Source organism: Phyllopteryx taeniolatus, chromosome 11 (genome assembly GCF_024500385.1).
Source record: "Phyllopteryx taeniolatus isolate TA_2022b chromosome 11, UOR_Ptae_1.2, whole genome shotgun sequence".
Classification (NCBI taxonomy): Eukaryota; Metazoa; Chordata; class Actinopteri; order Syngnathiformes; family Syngnathidae; genus Phyllopteryx; species Phyllopteryx taeniolatus.
Genome location: NC_084512.1, coordinates 14,013,592 through 14,032,841, shown reverse-complemented (window position 1 = coordinate 14,032,841; position 19,250 = coordinate 14,013,592). Strand labels below are relative to the sequence as shown.

General features: G+C 42.6%; 1 protein-coding gene across 4 annotated transcripts; it reads right to left on the bottom strand.

The window, feature by feature from the left end:
• Window positions 1-314: 314 nt before the first annotated feature.
• agpat4 (1-acylglycerol-3-phosphate O-acyltransferase 4 (lysophosphatidic acid acyltransferase, delta)) lies at window positions 315-11,411 on the bottom strand. 4 transcript variants are annotated; one of them, XM_061790121.1, is made up of 10 exons: window positions 11,046-11,411; window positions 10,856-10,926; window positions 6,941-7,122; window positions 6,675-6,844; window positions 4,980-5,141; window positions 4,743-4,896; window positions 4,543-4,645; window positions 4,381-4,456; window positions 2,600-2,798; window positions 315-769 (listed from the first exon to the last, which is right to left on the bottom strand). In XM_061790121.1, exons 3-10 carry the CDS (start codon window positions 7,116-7,118, stop codon window positions 678-680), a joined length of 1,134 nt encoding a protein of 377 aa, XP_061646105.1. In that variant the 5' UTR covers window positions 7,119-7,122; window positions 10,856-10,926; window positions 11,046-11,411; the 3' UTR covers window positions 315-677. The 4 variants fall into 4 exon arrangements, with proteins under 4 accessions (XP_061646105.1, XP_061646106.1, XP_061646108.1 ...); XM_061790122.1 differs by lacking the exon at window positions 11,046-11,411 and adding an exon at window positions 2,479-2,501 and having other exon boundaries at window positions 10,856-11,039; XM_061790124.1 differs by lacking the exon at window positions 11,046-11,411 and adding an exon at window positions 2,479-2,498 and having other exon boundaries at window positions 10,856-11,039.
• Window positions 11,412-19,250: the final 7,839 nt, after the last annotated feature.

Genomic DNA, 19,250 nt, shown 5'->3' with positions numbered 1-19,250 from the left:
GTTTCCCGAGGCTTATACCATTGAGATACAAAGTTTCAATAAGAGCAAAATAAAAAACAATACACTAACATCCCTAATTGATTAACCTTTGTTCATTTGAGTTGTGCATCTGAAAGAATGCTTGCTGTAAGACACAATGAGAACTCATTGGCTACACTACAGGAAATGGCAGTAATTCAATAAAACCTTGTGTGTTTAAATGATGTTCCAGAGACAAAGTGTGCTTGTGCTGGATGACTGTCACACATACACTGCATCTTTACAATACAATTAGGGTAACATATACACTAGTAGAAGTCCACAGTAGTAGTAAATAAATTTTTTGCAATTCTTTTATGTGACTATTTGAACAGAACTATGATGATTTTCATCATAATGTTCTCACTGTATTATTCTTACATTTGATGAAGTAGTTGCTGAGCTTGCTGTAACTTTAATTTGACAGTGACATTATGTATTCTTGCCCAAAAATGACTACATTTTCCCAAGCAAGTTAAATGCCATTCTTCCAAGCACTGTCCACGTCATTCTTGGGTGCACACTGCCTGCATTGTGCTTCAGGGCAGATCGCCACTTGGTGCAGCAGCAAGCAGCAGTGCAGTTATAAAGCCAGGAACCTTAATCTTCATTTTGCAGCAGCAGTGCCATGACTCATCTCCGAGCGCTTTTTGGCTTCCTCAATTGTTGTTTTGACGAGTCGTCTTGCTCCCATAGTTTGAAGATCTGTTAATCTCAGTTTGGCCAATCATCCAACGAACTCCCACTGAAGCTGTGAGGAAAACATTCATTGTACATTCAAACTTTTACTACTGGAGTGTATGACAAAGAGATACTTGAGAGTGTTGCCACAGAAAATCTCCCTTTTCATTTCTATCTAGAACATTCCCTGCAACAAAGACTTTAATAACCTATATTTACTCAAGCGTTTGAGGAATCCAAGTACAAATATTGTCATAATTGAAGTCACAGTTTAACACTAACGGCACTTACAGTATTTACTGTGCTGACTATCACATGCTCTTCATGAACACACATAACACAGCTGTTAGAACGCCCCTTTTCTCAGGGAAAACTACAGTGGAACCTCTAAGGTCGTCAAACGCTTTTCCACTGAAAACAAATTATCCCAACGGAAATCAGACAAATCAGTTTCAAGGTCAAAACCTTGGTAACTGTATATGTTTTAATCAACAATTGAAGAGTCATGAAATGGTTAAAATATGTCAGTCATTGTTAACAATAAAAAAAAAAAAAAAAATTAATGATGGCATGCGAAGTTAAGGTAATCACCACATGCCTCATTCTTAACATTATTTAAACTGTAACACGTGTGAAAAAATTTACTGTAAAAATAAGTTAACCACTGTTAATGTTGAACACAAAAAAAATCTCAACTTTGATAACGACACTTGACAGTGACAATGATGTAGGACTCAAGTATTAAGACATCTCTGGAGTGTTTATATTGTTTCTCTGTGAGTATGCTTAGTTCTCACTTCACTTTCAACGTTTTCTCTCTGTTCTGTTCTGTTCTCATTTTCTTTTCTTTTTTTTTTTTAAACCCTTGTGATGAGGATGGTCAAGGTCGGTGAAGTTCAAATGGCACAAAAAAGCCACAAAAAGCCAAAGAAAAAAACAAACATACACCCATTGTTCAACCACTGAGGTCGTGTGCAATATGCTGACATCTCATGTTATGTAATATTTACTATTGAAGGGGAACTAAATCCTTTTTGCAAGAATACGTTGTATGTTCCACTACTAGTCTAAACATGGTATTTTGAATGATATTGCGTTTGTGGAATAAGAATTAAACAGATAAAATTCATAAATTTGTATCCATCTCAGGGGGCCGCCATCTTTCACAATATCACCCTCAGCTGTTGACCGAAGTTAATGTGACAACTGTTACAAAGGTTACGTGACCAAACCCGGAAACCAGGTAGCGGACTCTCCGTGTATGCTGCGATAACTAGCATAACTATGGGTTGATGACATGATGGTTTGAACACAAACTTGCTAAAATTCTGTTCAAATCATCATGTCATCAACCCGTAGTTATGCTAGTAATTGCAGCAAAGACATTGAGTCCGGTACCTGTTTGCCAGGTTGGGTCACGTGACGTTCGCAACGAAAGCGTGAGCAGTTGTGACGTTAACTTCGGTCGACAGCAGAGGGCGATATTGCCAAACATGGCGGCCCCCTGAGATGTATGAAAACTGATGAATTAATCTATTTAATTCTTATTCCACAAATGCAATATTAATTAGAATAAAGTAGTGCATTTAGACTAGTGGGGACACATACAACATACTCTTGCAGACCTTTTTTTTCATAGTTTATTTACATTTGAAATATTTCCTGAAAATGATGGTGTTCGACCATTGTATGACTTGAGAGGTCCCACTGTATTAAAAACATGTTCATGCCTTAACGGCGTCACCACTACAAGTGACTATAAAAAGAAATGGAACTTACATTACAAGGTGTCAAATCTGCTGCTTTGTGAAACAAAGAGGAGCGGGTTAAATGCAGGGAGGGTCCATTAAACCCTTAAAACAGGGTGATGTCCCTGTGGCTTACTTTGAGTGAAACCAACCTGCAGTGCAGAGCACCACTGAAGCCAATATTGTCACCACTGATCCCGATATGATGAGCTGTGCAAAGAGCAGGCCCAGTGGGCACAGGAGCAGGCAGGACCAGAACAACCAGTTGATCAATGACCAGGGGCGGCGTGGAGGGGTCACTATGAGGCCGGGGTACCGTCCCGTCTGCATGTAGCCCTCTTGAAAACTATCCTGCATTCATACATACAAATAAAGGTCAGTAAGTAGAAGGACTATTGATTTGTCACAATTAGTGATATTTTCAACTCAACCAAGATTCTTTAAGATCTGAACAAACAACAGCTACTTTTGTAGTAGTACAAAATATTTAGAAAACTATAAGGAAATAAAAAATAAAAGTTCTCTTATGAAGGAATTTATAAACTTACCAGAATAATATCACAGAAAAACAAAAGTGTAATATTAAGAGAATAAAATTGTACTACAAGAGTACATGTGTCATCATGAGGACTGTTGAGGATGTAGTCCAGTTAAACTTTTCACAAACAATAAAACAGTCATTCTTATGGCACAGTGTACCGTCATCAATATGAATAGTTTAATGTGAGTGTGTTTTTGTCTGAAAGAACTATGCGCCTTCAAATTGCAACTTTTGAACAATGTTACTTTGTGTGGTATTTGGAAGCTTTGCAGGGTATTTTTTATGCAAGCAAGAATTTGGCAAACTGTAATGTCCTTAACTTTTGTCTACTGATTGTTCTTATGTTAATTCACAACCCCATTGTTAATACAACCTACATCTCCCTACCGCTACAGAAACTGGCATGATATAAATTGTAAAATGGCATTTACAATCCATGGTCATTTAAATATTTTTTGAAAGCGGTCATGAACCTGATTACAACTTTCTTTTTGTAGAAACAGGAACTTATCCCCCCCCCCCACCCCAAATGGTAATTTGTGGTCATTCTGTTTTGTTCCTGAAAGTTCATAGCGATTTTTAGCTTCAGTCTTCACAAAAGGGGTGGGTTTCTTGTTTTGTTAGCAGGATTACACAAATAACTACAGTTACTTGCCCCGAGCAAAAGTCCATTCAAATTGGATGCAAATGCTGATAAAAATATGATTTTCTTTTCTCTTTTCCCTTCCTTCTGCCCCATAATTAAAACGTCACAGCTCCTTCATCTTATATTATCCTCTATAAAGAGAACTATTCAACCTTGGCAGAGGTATGTGCTTTAATTACAGTTAATTCAGTTTTGTCAAATTTTTTTATTTTTATGTATTTCTCTGGCAGCACAGTGGACGACTGGTTAGCACATCTGCCTAGCACATCTGCCTCACAGTTCTGAGAAGCGGGGTTCAAATCCCGTGTGGCGTTTGCATGTTCTCCCCCTGCCTGCGTGGGTTTTCTCCGGGCACTCCGGTTTCCTCCCACATCCCAAAAACATGCATTAATTGAAGACTCTAAATTGCTCGTAGGTGTGAATGTGAGTGCGAATGTTTTTTTGTTTCTATGTGCCCTGCGATTGGCTGGCGACCAGTTCAGGGTGTACCCCACCTTTTGCCCGAAGAGAGCTGGGATAGGCTCCACGCCCGCAACCCTAGTGAGGATAAGCGGAACGGAAGACGAATTAATGAATTTATTTCTCTTTTTAATTAGTTAATCTTTGCAGTGTTTTGGCACACTGTGGGAGGAAATTCTTGGCTGTCAGATATGTTCACATCAATTAAAAATACAAAGAGGGGTAAATAAACCGTTACTCCAAACCTAAAGACAAGAACCTTGTTTTCAAAGCACTTCTCTTGTCACCTTTTCCTGATAGAGTTTGTGGAGCCAATCAGCACACTCTGATTCATCTTCTGGGATCAGCTCCAGTGGGATTCTCCTGCAAGTAAGCAGGCCGAAGGAAGCTCTCAGTTACAGGATGATTATGTTCACGAGAAGGGACACTGTAGCGGCAAAAAGCAGTACCTCACATATAAATCTGCATGGTATTTCTTTCCGTTCAGGACACCCAGCAGAGTTGGCGTTTCGTTGTTTCTGAAGTTGAGCGTGGAGTCGTACACAGCTGCGACTATGCAGAAAAAGACACACAATGGTTTTGACTGTGCACTCATTTGCAAATGACTGTGACCAGAAATAACAGTAACCAATGGTGAAAAGATACTCACCAGTTCCTCTAAGGTTTTGAACAGTGACCCAGAAGCCTTTGGTTCTTGGTAGAAGATGATACTTCAGTTTGGGCAAACCTTTGGTCTCGGCCACCTGCATGCTGATCTGGTGCTTCTTTGGTGTGAAGCGAGTTCCTTCACAGTAAAGCAAAAACTAGCACAGGAAAACATTTTTATCAATATTTTTTTCCAAGGTGTTAATATCACTGTTAAAGCTACAGTATCTCTCACACATACCCAATAGTTTTCAGGGTAGTCCCTCAGGTTCTGAAGACTTTGAGCAACTGTCTTTCTGTCCTCTTCCCACTTCCTCTTGCAGAAAACAATCTCCAGGAAGTACCACATCCAACCAATCACAGGAACGTAAGCCAACTCTTTTTTGGCAAGGACTTTGGAACTCTGAAAAACATCCAAATCACATGAAAGAAGCACCTTCCCTTAGGTGTACCAGAGGAATTCAAGGGAAGGTGTGTCAGCTTGAGAAAAATATATAATAAAAGTATACAAAATAAACACACACACACACACACAGACACACACATATATATATATATATATATATATATATATATATATACATATACATACATATACACACACACACATACATATACAACCCCAATGAAGTTGGGGCGTTGCGTTAAACAAATAAAAACAGAATAGAATGATTTGCAAATCATGTTCGACCTGTTTTTAATTTAATACACTACAAAGACAAGATATTTAATGTTGAAACTGATAAACTTTGTTTTTAGCAAATAATTATTAACTTAGAATTTTATGGCTGCAACACGTTACAAAAAAGCTGGAACAGGGTAATGTTTACCACCTTTTTAAATCACCTTTTCTTTTAACAACATTCAATAAACGTTTGGGAACTGAGGACACTAATTGTTGAATCTTTGAATGTGGAATTCTTTCCCATTCTTGCTTGATGTGCAGCTTCAACTGTTCAACAGTCTGGGGTCTGTGTTGTCGTATTTTACGCTTCATAATGCGCCACACATTTTCAATGCGAGACAGGTCTGGACTGCAGGCAGGCCAGTCTAGTACCCGCACTCTTTTACTACGAAGCCACGCTGTTGTAACACGTGCAGAATGTGGTTTGGCATTGTCTTGCTGAAATAAGCAGGGGCGTACATGAAAAAGATGTTGCTTGGATGGCAGCATATGTTTCTCCAAAACCTGTATGTACCTTTCAGCATTAATGGTCCCTTTACAGATGTGTAAGTTACCCACGCCATTGGCACAAACACAGCCCCATACCATCACAGATGCTGGCTTTTGAACTTTGCGTCCATAACAGTCCGGATGGTTCTTTTCCTCTTTGGCCCGGAGGAAACGACGTCCACAATTTCCAAAAACAATTTGAAATGTGGACTCGTCGGACCACAAAACACTTTTCCACTTTGTATCAGTCCATCTTAGATGAGCTCGGGCCCAGAGAAGCTGGCGGCGTTTCTGGGTGTTGTTGATAAATGGCTTTCGCTTTGCATAGTAGAGTGGAATAAAATATTAATTATTGGATTTAAGATAACGAGACCATCTCCTCACCCTGCATTGTTCCACGCTCATCCTCTTTCATACCTGTAATGAATATTTCAAATGTTGTGTGGTGTGGAGACCATTACATCTGGTTCAGTTAACAACATATTCGACGTTAGACATTCAAGCTTGCAGCAATACAGTCACTAGTGGCGTTCATGTACAGTTCTTAAAATATTAACTCCCAGTCGAGTATCAAAAAGTAGCTCTCAGTTTCAAAAAGGTTGGTGACCCTTGCGCTAACCAAATAAAAATAAATATTTGACCCATTTTGTGTCCCAACCTTAAGTTTGGGACTTTCTGCTTTAGAGAGTTGTATATGAGGGAAGGCCCATATATTATAAAATACAAAATATAGTGTGAGGCTTTTTCGGTAGACTGTCTTACCCCAAGAACTCCGAATCTCTCACAGAAGGTCCAACCACACAGGAAGTCTATCTCAAAACTGTGGTTGAGAACCACGATTGCATTTTCCTTTCCGTACAAAGGGCAAGACTTTGGGTCTGTATAGAGGCTGCATTCCGTTCCAGACCACCACTCCAATGCTGCTACCAGCTCTATGAGAGGATATTGAACAGTACATTTGTGAGGCTACGTGATGAGACCAAGATGATTTTTAACTTTTCGCCAGGGTGATTGACGTCAGTACTTACGGCTGGAGATGGAATAGGACAATCTGCAGTTAACCTTTCGGGCCAGTTGCTTGTTGAGCAGCCACAGGGGTAGAGTGCATAGCTGCAGCAGGTTGATGATGAGGCCGCTGACCAGGAACACGTAGCAGATGATCAGGTGGCTCAAGAAGTGGCTTTTCAGCAGCTGCACCAGGCGCATTATTCTGGAACATTTGAACACCCTCTGTAGTTGTGTCAAGTGATGTGATTTCTGTAAGATGGCGCCTACCAGTGTGGTCGCCTCGGTAACGCGCTCTCTAGTATTGTCTTTGTGTTTTTCATCCGTCTTTGGAGACCTTACACGACTCACTCACACAAGGGGAGACCTGCTAACCATCAAGGAGTCTACTCCGGACTTTCTGTCACCAACTTTCGAATATCCGCTCACTTTTTTCCCCGAGTTACTCACCGGAGCGGCGTCCGCGGTTTTCGGCGCATGGAGACGGAAGCGGCGCCACAGAGGGAAGCGAGGCGGCATTCAGGTGAAACTCCGCAAGAGAGGACACAGTTTGGCCTTCCCGTCGATCCACCTCGCGAATGTACGCTCCCTACCCAACAAAATGGACGGCCATGTGCTTCACGGAGACCTGACTTTGCGACGCTGTACCCGATGGCGGCGTCATGCTCCCCGGCTTCCTCATTCATCGAGCGGACCGCGACATGGAATCATCGGGGAAAACAAAGGACGGCGGGATATGCCTCTATATCAACGAAAAATGGTGTACGGACGTCACGGTGCTCAGCACACACTGCAGCCCGCATTTGGAGTCGCTATTCTTAAACTGTAAACCATTCTACTCGCCACGTGAGTTCGCATCATTCATACTGGCTGGAGTCTATATAACGCCTCAAGCTAACACGAACGCCGCATTGCTAACGCTCGCCGATCAAGTCAACGAAATTGAAAAAAACCACCCCGACTCACCCCTCATTATTCTTGGGGACTTTAACAAAGCTAAACTCAACCACGAACTCCCTAAATACAAGCAGCACATCGACTGTCCTACCAGGGAAAATAATAATTTAGACCACTGCTACACTACGGTAAAAAACGCATACCGTGCTATACCTCGTGCAGCCCTGGGCTCGTCTGATCACTCCTTAATTCACTTAATACCGACGTACAGGCAAGAACTTAAATGTGCGAAGCCTACAGTGAAAACAGTCAAAAAGTGGACAAATGAAGCCAAGATGGAACTTCAAAGCTGTTTAGACTGCACAGACTGGAGTGTCTTTGAAAATTCAGCTGGCAGCCTGGATGAATATACGGACACTGTCACATCCTATATCAGTTTCTGTGAAGAGGTCTGTGTACCAACAAAATCATTTCGCACATTCAACAACAATAAGCCGTGGTTCACTGCTAAACTTAAGCAGCTTCGCCAAGCTAAGGAGGACGCATATCAGAGCGGGGACAGGGCCCTGTATAATCGAGCTAGAAACCAGCTGACTAAAGAAATTAACATTGCAAAGAGGATCTATACAGCAAAGTTGGAAAATAAGTTTCGCGCAAACGACTCTAAATCAGTCTGGCATGCATTCCAATCGCTGACTAATTACAAGCGACGATCCCCCCAAGCTGAGAACAATAGGACACTAGCCAACGACTTGAATACCTTCTACTGCAGATTTGAAAAGGACAGTTTCACACCACACACCCACCCGGCCGCACCCGCGACCACAATCACACCTCTGACCTGTGCGTTAACCATCCATGAACAGGATGTGAGACGCATCTTCAAACAACAAAAGATTAACAAAGCGGCAGGCCCGGACCACGTGTCCCCATCCTGCCTCAAAGTCTGCGTGGACCAGCTCGCTCCAGTCTTCACTCAGATCTTCAACAGATCTCTGGAAATGTGCGAAGTTCCATCCTGTTTCAAACGCTCCACCATCATTCCAGTCCCCAAGAAACCTGCAATCTCGGGTCTGAATGACTACAGGCCTGTCGCTTTGACATCTGTGGTCATGAAGTCCTTTGAACGTCTCGTGCTGGACCACCTCAAGAGTGTCACAGGTCCCCTGCTGGACCCCCTGCAGTTTGCCTACCAAGCGAACAGATCTGCGGATGATGCAGTCAACATGGGACTGCACTTCATCCTAGAACACCTCGACAGTGCAGGGACCTACGCGAGGATCCTGTTCGTGGACTTCAGCTCAGCGTTCAACACCATCATCCCTGAACTCCTTTCATCCAAGCTTCTCCAGCTCAGCGTCTCACCTGCCATCTGCCAGTGGATTTACAGCTTTCTGACGGGCAGGGCACAGCAGGTCAGGCTGGGGGAGGCCACCTCATCCACACGCAGCATCAGCACTGGGGCGCCCCAAGGTTGTGTCCTCTCTCCACTGCTCTTCTCTCTCTACACGAACGACTGCACCTCAGCGAACCCGACTGTCAAACTCCTGAAGTTTGCAGATGACACCACTGTCATCGGCCTCATCAAGGACGGTGACGAGTCTGCATATCGACAGGAAGCAGAGCGGCTGGAGCTGTGGTGCGGCCGACACAACCTGGAGCTGAACACGCTCAAGACTGTAGAGATGATCGTGGACTTCAGGAGGCATCCTTCGCCACAGCTGCCCCTCACGTTGTCCAGCTGCCTTGTGTCAACCGTCGAGACCTTCAAGTTCCTGGGAATTACAATCTCCCAGGACCTGAAGTGGGTGACCAACATCAACTCCGTCCTCAAAAAGGCCCAGCAGAGGATGTCCTTCCTGCGGCTTCTGAGAAAGCACGGCCTGCCACCGGAGCTGCTGAGACAGTTCTACACAGCGGTCATCGAATCAGTCCTGTGTTCTTCCATCACAGTCTGGTTTGGTGCTGCTACAAAAAAGGACAAACTCCGACTGCAACAGACAATCAAAACTGCTGAAAGGATTGTCGGTACCCCCCCTACCCACCCTTGAGGACTTGCACGCTGCCAGAACTAAGACAAGGGCGTGCAAAATCCTCTCGGACCCTCCCCAGTGACCGGTCACCAGCTCTTCCAGCTCCTTCCCTCAGGTAGGCGCTACCGATCAATGCAAACTAGAACTAGTAGACATTCCAACAGCTTCTTCCCTCTTGCAATCAACTTCTTAAACAGCTAACCTATAATTCCATTACAACAAGCTGGCAATTTTTTGACTTGAGTTCGTTGTCACATTTCTGTGGGGCCAATTATGTATTACTCGTGCACTCGCTGTAGTTGTCTCGCCATGCTGCACTATTTGCATATACTGGCCACTCATGCCAGAGTAGCATCTGCTCCATTTGCACACTGATTGAGGAGTATCCGTAACATTTGCACAACCATTGTCCCAGATTATCGCACTACTCGTCACTTTATACCGCATACACTCCTTGAAGTCTCAGCGCCCTTTGCACAATGGTCATTGCACCGGACTATTGCGATATTAGTCATTCGAACTGCTCTAAGTGCTAGAGGACTCTACATCTTTTTGCACAATTGTTTTTTATCAATGTCCTTATATCTCCAAAGTGTTCTGTAAATTGACTGTCTGTTGTACTAGAGCGGCTCCAACTACCGGAGACAAATTCCTTGTGTCTTTTGGACATACTTGGCAAATAAAGATGATTCTGATTCTGAAGTATGGCCATCCAAATCCAGCAGAACACTTTCCTTTGAACGCAGTATGTCAGTTCACTTGCTCAATGGGTTCTTTCATTTGGAGACAGTTTGTGCCTGACAGCAGTCAAGAGCCTCATGTTGGACTGCATAAAAGTCTGAGTGTGATAACTTCATATGCAGGCCTAAAATGCTGTGAGAGGTCAGGTCAACCCCACTTTTGGTAACCACTATAGGAACTGTAGCAACATACCACCATGCATTCAAGGAGGGAATAACATACAACAGTGGTATTTCGTTTAAAAAAAGAAAAAAAGTTCTTACTCACCCACGTCAGCCAAGAGAGCAAACTTCCTTGCTCCGTACGTGCACCAGAAGCCTGCCTCCAACCTCTCCAAACTGAAGTGAGGGAGAAAAAAACAACACAGTGTGTATTAGAGGTGCATTGCGCTTGAAAATCTTGTTCTGCTGCTCCTTATTCAAATCCGGTTAACGTGGGCGTGTAGGTGCGACTTAACAGTTCGTCTCTGCCAGCCGCAAAGTCGTTCTTCCTACCACTCCCATTTGACAGCCACGCCTGAAGCACCAAAATGCACAGAAACGACTGGAATTGGCGTGTCCTCCCTCGCTCGTAGAAATTGCCGCCTCCGAAGATCGTCTATGCAGCTCAAAGTTCACGGCCACGCTCATAATCACGACCGCTGTGGATCCAATGCCCACTTTGATATAACATATTGAAGATATGCTTTCATTCACACAGTTTTGGGTTTGTGAAGGATAGTTTTCTATCGAAAACTTGATAGCAAACCCAGTATCAAAAATCTAGTAGTGTGTGAAAAGGGAGATTTCTTTCATCTCTGTTCCTCTTTCAGTCGCAGCTAGCCAGAAGCACATAATAGGAAAGGGACTTTGTCCAACGTAGTAACGCGCATGCGCACTGCGGGTCTTTAGTGAAATAAATTACCGTGGTTTGAAACATAAAAACTTAAGTGTATTATGGAATTTTATTAAACTAGATTCGTTTTTCTACATTAACTGAACGTTTATAAAATCACTGCTATGGCAAACTTTGAATTTGTTGGCGGACAGTGACCTCTAGTGGTGGGTGGTAAACGTACATCAAGACTCAAATTGCAGACTTACCAGAGCTGTATAAGAAAATTAAATTGAACACCAGTGGTTTTCAAGTAGCACCTAAAAAAAATACTTAGCGCTGCAAGTAAAAACATAATGAAAAAAAAGACAAATACCGTCATGTCGTTGGCCTAAGTGTTAATAAAAAACGAGGCAAAGGATTTATTCTTTATTATTATTATTATTATTATTATTATTATTATTGTGAGCCACTGTAACATGATGCACAGCTTGAACATAAAAAAATAAAAAAGTGTACATGAATAATAATTCAGTTAAAATGTATTGTACATAAGTGAAAAATTGTACTTAAATGTTTAAAAACACGGCTCTTAAAGATTAAATGCAAATGTATTGTACTGTACTGAAATGTTAAATACAACTGAAATATACTTGATGCTGTATGTTAAAAGTAGAAAATGCACTGCACATAAGTAAAAAAAAAAATGCACTCTATTGTTTATTTTTTTAAGTTCAAAGGTGTACAGCCCACTATTGTTGCAAAAACTTCATTCATCATATTACAGTTCATCATATTATAGTATAGTGTGATTTATATATCCATCCATCCGCTTATCCAGGGTCAAGTCGCAGGGACAGTAGCCTTAGCTGGACTTCCCACTCCCCAGCTACTTTGTCCAGACCTGCTGGGGGGATCCCGAGGCATTCCCAGGGCAACCAGGAGACATAGTCTCTCCAGCCTGTCCTGGGTCTTCCCCAGGGCCTCCTCCCAGTTAGTTGTGCCCGGAACACCACATGAGGGACTGGAGGCGTCCAGGAGTCATGGAAACATCCGCCTGAGCTACAGATGACCGAGCTTCTCACCCAATCTCTATCTTCTGCGGAAGAAACTCATTTCGACCGCTCGCATCCATGATCTTGTTCTTTTAGTAACGACCCACGGCTTGTGATCATTAGTGATGGCGAAAAGGTAATCAACCGCTAAACAGAGTCCTTCACCTTATGGTCCAGCTCCTTTCTTCTCCACAAAAAGCTGATACATACGCTGCATCACTGCAGAGGCTGCACCAAATTCTTGCCCCAATCTTTCAGGATCCTCTCTCTGACCTGGAGAGGGCACTCTACCCTTTTCAGACTGAGGACCATGGCCTCAGATTTGGAGGTGCTGATTCTCATCCCAGACACTAATGGTGTGGTGGTGCATTCACCTGACTCGGGTGCAAGCAGAGTGGTGACTGCTGACCAGTTCAGGGTGTAGTCCGCCTTCCGCCCGAAGTCTGCTGGGACAGGCTCCAGCGCCCCGCAATGCTGAAGAGGATATTGAGAATGGATGGATTCTGCTTCACAGGGTTTGTGAGGGTTGATTATCTCAGCTTGATGAAGCCAACAGAACCACATCATCTGCAAAAAAGCAGAGACCACTAAACGCGACACCTCGGCTGTGCTCAGAATACCTGTCCTTAAAGGTTATGAACAGAATCAGTGACATAGGGCAGCCTTGGCAGAGTCCAACCCTCACTAGAAACAAATCTGAATTAATGCCGGCGAAGTGGACCAAACTGTGACACTTGTTGTACACGGACCGAACAACCTGTATCAGGAGGTCTCTGGAACACTCCCTAAAAGACAACTTAAGGGACGTACTCCACAACGCACACGTAGACAGGTTGCTGTAGACACTGCTTCTCATGCAAACTCCCCACAGGCGAGGCCGGATTTGAACCCCGCTTCTCAGAACTGTGAGGCAGATGTGCTAACCAGTTGTACACCGTGCCGCCTCTTTTGTTATTATTAATAATAAATATATTACTAAACCTTATCATATAAAAAGAAAACTTCAATGAATCTGGAATAAGCAAACTAAAAAATGATTAAAAACGTCGTCCACCGTGCCGCCGTGACTGAAGTAATAAAGGAAACATATAAGTAAACATTTTAAAATGTATCATTTAATATGTATAAATAGGAAATACTATTGCATTTGCTGTATGTAAATGAAATATGGCAAGATATATATTGTATTTGTAATAGACTTAAAAACAGTATGGCTTACATATGCCAGTTGAAGAAAATTGTCAGAGTCCAAGTAAGTAAGACATGTCATTGCCTACTCATAGTACATAATACATACAGTGTAAGGGAAAAAAAAATCACATTTGCTTCTTTCCAACACCAGGGGGAAATAAATAATAATAATGATGCAATGGAAAACTAAAATAAATGGATAGATAAACTCACTTCTTGTATTTTGCAAAGCCATGAATTTGATTGCACATTTGGAAGGTTTTTTTTTTTTAATTTGGCTGTTTCAAACAAAGCACAAGGTTTAGGCTAGCAGACACCTAAAAGGAGCCTAATAATGCGCATCCGTTTAGTTTGCAAGGTACCATGCTGCTTCACTGTTCCTGTTCTTTATCACCCAATAACTCTTACGAGAGGGTGCCGGCTTGTGTGAAAAGGTCGAGACAGTCTGTATAAAATAGCCTGGTAATAAAATAAAATAAAAAAATAAAAAAGTTTTATTTACAATGATAACACAAAGCTACGTCGCCACAGAAGGATACAAGTGTTGGCAAAGAGGAATAACGTGATGATAACCATGGTACTATATTAACATTGGTTTCATCAATCTAAAGCAAAGTACAGAAACAGTTCCCATATTACCTTCAACACGCCACTAGGTGACGGTTCTGCTCTGAAAAACTTGCTTTCAAAGGGTGAGTAGTTTTCTGCGATTTCTCGCTTTGCACAACATTCAAATGTCACTTATTAGGACATTGCCTGTACACTTGATAAAAGGCTTTCTCGTGGCAATAGGAAGACCCTGGAACAAATTAATTTACTTTGAATTATTTATGCATGGGGAAAATGTTTCTGAAGTAGAAATTGGAAGTCAGTGAGCAAAGAGAGCAAAATGAGTTCAACTTGAGGAGTCGTTGATGCTGTTGGGTCTGCATCCAATGTAGGAATGTCCAGTGTGCGAGTTAAGGTTGGACCATGAGCTGTTCTCCATCTGTTCAGGGGAGAGTCACCTTAGGGAAGCGCTATCAAACAATACAATAATCCTCCTTTTTAAATATTATTATTTTTTGTTTACAATAAATACGCTGTCCCACTAGTAGACATACTGTTGCGGGCCACACGAGGAAGGCATTAGAACAGGATGCACAAATCTAAGACAACAGGGTTCCTCTTGCTATGATATGGAGATATACAGTAAATGGTTATGGACACCTGGGCAGATCTAAATGCCTCGAATAAACCTCTTTTGTCAGCTCCCACAGAACATGAAATTAAGATCAAGTGTGTTTTTAGTAGCATTTTAAGTAGAACTGCAGACTTTCTTCAGATAAGTGCAACATTTCTGTTATCTTCACAAGAGCTTGGGTATTCAAGAAGCACTTCAAAGCCTCGCTATAGATTAGTCTTCACTTGGTGTAATGTGACAAGTACTGTACTCCTTCTTGGTGCTTGTGCTTGTGCTTTGATGTCTTATAAAAGTGAGCCATCAAGCACCCTTGTTTAATGGTTGTCAGCAAACTGTAAATGGCCTCCTGTGGCTGGCACAATACAATACTCCCAGGCCTCAGCAGTCAGAGGTCGTGACAGCAAGTCCGTTAATATGGTTGTGTTTGAACCCTCAAACCAATAAAACCCAGTAGCCATGTCAACACAACCATTGTACTGCAAGCACTACCTATTCAGTCAGCCACCTGCAATTTTTTAATTGTGGCTTTAAAACTGGTCAGCCTTAACCTGATGCCTTGAAATATTACAGCCAATTGGTGACTTGAGGGCACGGTGGGCGACTGTGACCAGGGTTCAAATCCCGGCCCCACCTGTGTGGAGTTTGCATGTTCTGCCCGTGCCTGTGTGGGTTTTCTCCGGGCACTCCGGTTTCCTCCCACATCCCAAAAACATGCACGGTAGGTTAATTGAAGACTCTAAATTGCCCTGATCAAATTCACCACCCGGTCTATCTTGATGCCATTATTTAGAAGTGGTCTGAGCAGGTGTAAATTTAGATCGACTTTTTTTCCACCAAATTGTCACTTTGCTGGTTGCCTGTCCAAGGACACTCCCTCTGCTGCGCTGGGACACCCAGCTTGTCGCAGACTGGTCTACCAAAATGCACAGAAAGCTTTGCACTGACACGAAAATCAGGAGTATCTGTAACATTTGCACAACCATTGTCCCAGATTATCGCACTACTCGTCACTTTAAACCGCATACACTCCTTGAAGTCTCAGTGCCCTTTGCACAATGGTCATTGCACCGGACTATTGCGATATTAGCCATTCGAACTGAGGACTCTGCATCTTTCTGCACAATTGTTGTTTGTTGTTGTTTTTTGTTAATGTCTTTATGTCTCCAAAGTGTTCTGTAAATTGACTGTCTGTTGTACTAGAGCGGCTCCAACTACCGGAGACAAATTCCTTGTGTGTTTTGGACATACTTGGCAAATAAAGATGATTCTGATTCTGATTCTGATTCTGATACACCGGCATTTGCCGTTTGCCGCAGATGCGCTGTCTCAGAAAAGAGCCCCTAGTGTGGCTCAACAGCAACTAACACAAGGCTTATTCAACATCAACAACTGGCTAGAGGAGTCTCACTTTACATTAAATATATAGAAAACCATCTCCATGTGCTTCACAATTAAGAACATTGCAGGCTATATCGACTGCCACATTTAAGGTACATATTAACAACCAAGTAATAGAGCAAAACAATGAAACAAAGTACTTTGGTATCCATCCATCCATTTTCTACCGCTTATCCGGGTCAGGTCGCAGGGGCAGTAGCTTTAGCAGGGACGCCCAGACTTCCCTCTCCCCAGCCACTTCATCCAGCTCTTCCGGGGGGATCCCGAGGCGTTCCCAGGCCAGCCGAAGGATGTAGTCTCTCCAGCGTGTCCTGGGTCGTCCCCGGGGTCTCCTCCCGGTGGGACATGCCCGGAACACCTCACTAGGGAGGCGTCCGGGAGGCATCCGAATCAGATGCCCCAGCCACCTCATCTGGCTCCTCTCAATGCGGAGGAGCAGCGGCTCTATTCTGAGATCCTCCCGGATGACCGAGCTTCTCACCCTATCTCTAAGGGAGAGCCCGGACACCCTGCGGAGGAAACTCATTTCGGCCGCTTGTATCCGGGATCTTGTTCTTTCGGTCACGACCCACAGCTCATGACCATAGGTGAGGGTAGGAACGAAGATCGACCGGTAAATTGAGAGTTTCGCCTTTCGGCTTAGCTCTTTCTTTACCACAACGGACCGATACAAAGTCCGCATCACTGCAGACGCTGCACTGATCCGCCTGTCGATCTCCCGTTCCATTCTTCCCTCACTCGTGAACAAGACCCCAAGATACTTGAATTCCTCCACTTGGGGCAGGATCTCATCCCCGACCTGGAGAAGGCATGCCACCCTTTTCCGACTGAGGACCATGGTCTCAGATTTGGAGGTGCTGATTCTCATCCCAGCCGCTTCACACACGGCTGCGAACTGCTCCAATGAGAGTTGGAGGTCACGGCTTGATGAAGCCAACAGAACCACATCATCTGCAAAAAGCAGAGATGCAATACTGAGGCCACCAAACCGGACCCCCTCTACGCCTCGGCTGCGCCTAGAAATTCTGTCCGTAAAAGTTATGAACAGAATCGGCGACAAAGGGCAGCCTTGGCGGAGTCCAACCCTCACCGGGAACGAGTCCGACTTACTGCCGGATATGCGGACCAAACTCTGACTCCGGTCGTACAGGGACCGAACAGCCCGTATCAGGGGGTTCGGTACCCCATACTCGCGAAGCACTCTCCACAGGACTCCCCGTGGAGAGTGCTTCGGGAGTATGGGGTACTTTGGTATCATTTGTGACAATAATTAAAAATTCCAAAGTCAAGTTAAAAATGTATGTAAAAAGGTCAAAACAAACCTGAAGTGTTCTACGTCATCAGAAGAGACTTGTCTGTTAATGCCACATTCATATACTTTACAAGCATGCAATGATATTTTCACATTTGTCTTGTGCATCACATTATGGTCACAAACATCATCTACCAAAATACTTCATGTCAATGCCATCTCACATTATAAACAGACAATCAAGGTAATGTACAAGAGAGCAATGTGATGGCATCACTGTGAAATCACAAAAGAACCATCAATTTTTTACCTTTGAAAGAAAACCTTGTAATTTTTTCTACACTGAAACAGTTTTTTAAATGTCTGAATAATTCTGTGTCATAATTTTTCTCAGCCCTGATCACCAAACCTCAAAATTCTGACAGACCGGCCACTCTGTACTGTATTCCAAATCCTAAGACTTCTTTTGAATTGTTCAGTTTCTCTTAGGAAGGAGCCAGACTCTGGAATTTGCTTCCCAGCGAGTTGAGGCTAGAAATTGATCCTAACATATTTGGCAGGGACCTAAAAAAACGGCTCAAGTCTGGACAGAGCTGCTTGCATGATGATTTAGATGCCTAATACTGAAACTACCTGCCATGACGCTGATTTTAAAAAAGGACTAGTCCACTAGTCTATATTCTGTCTAATTCCTTGTATTTTATTTACCTTCTTGTATATTATCTACCTTTTTGTATTTTATATATGTATTTTATTTTATGTTGTTTTATTTTGTATTTTAATAAACCTCATGCTAAAACACTTAAAGCAATGCAGCTGGTTTGTCCAGTGTTTTTGTGATTTCCATATAAAATAAACAATTCTAATTTCTGATTTCTAACCTGCACAATTTTGTAACGTTGAAGGAAGCCGGACTACCTGGAAAAAACCCACGCAAACATGGAGCGAACATGCAAAACTCCACAAAAGAGGCTAGAGCATAGATTCTAAACTAGAACCTGTAGTGTTACAAAAATAAAATCAAATGATATTAAAAGCAAATTAATTCATCCAGCCATCAATTTTATAGCACTGAAGGGGTAACTGAAGCCTATCCCAGCTCACTTCAGCATTGCGATTGACTGGTGACCAGTCCAGGGTTTACCCTGCCTCTTGCTTGTATAGACCCTTGGTCCTCAAACATTTTACACCAAGTACCACCTCAAAAATACCTGACTCTCCAAGTAAGATCATAATGACTAAAATTTAAATCCAGTAGGTAGTAGGCCTAAATGTCAAATCAAAAATGAGGCAGGGGTTTTATTCCTAAAAATTATATGTAATTTCTTTGTTAGCCAAAGTGACATTATGCACGGTTGGTACGTCAACACTGTGCTTTAATATAGGAAATGAAAAATCTGCACTGAAATGAAGATTAAATTAAAAACTATTGCTCAAAAAAAGAAAAAGAAAAATTGCACCAAAATCAGTTTTTGAAAACAAACAGTTCTAAAATATTCAAAATAAATGCAACTGAACTATATTTTCAATATGTACTGTACTGAATTAAAAAAAAATGTTTAAGCAACTGTAACATTATGCACAGTTAGAACATTTAATTCAGAGGGAGTCTAGGTCCCACAAGTGGTACTCGTACCACATTTTGAGAATGAATGGTATAGGAAATAGATGAATGGAAATTCATTTCAATCATATGGAAGAGTGCTGGTGGAAGGTCATGGCTAGTGCACTTTTACACACGTTTAACTTTAATGCAACCAACATAACATG

Excerpts from the sequence above, each read along its gene's own strand:
- agpat4 (XM_061790121.1), bottom strand. The coding sequence starts at position 7,118 with ATGCGCCTGGTGCAGCTGCTGAAAAGCCACTTCTTGAGCCACCTGATC. Across the intron at positions 6,845-6,940 it reads GTCCTATTCCATCTCCAGCC|AGCTGGTAGCAGCATTGGAG; the intron begins GTAAGTACTGAC and ends ATCCTCTCATAG. Across the intron at positions 5,142-6,674 it reads AGAGATTCGGAGTTCTTGGG|AGTTCCAAAGTCCTTGCCAA; the intron begins GTAAGACAGTCT and ends GATGTTTTTCAG.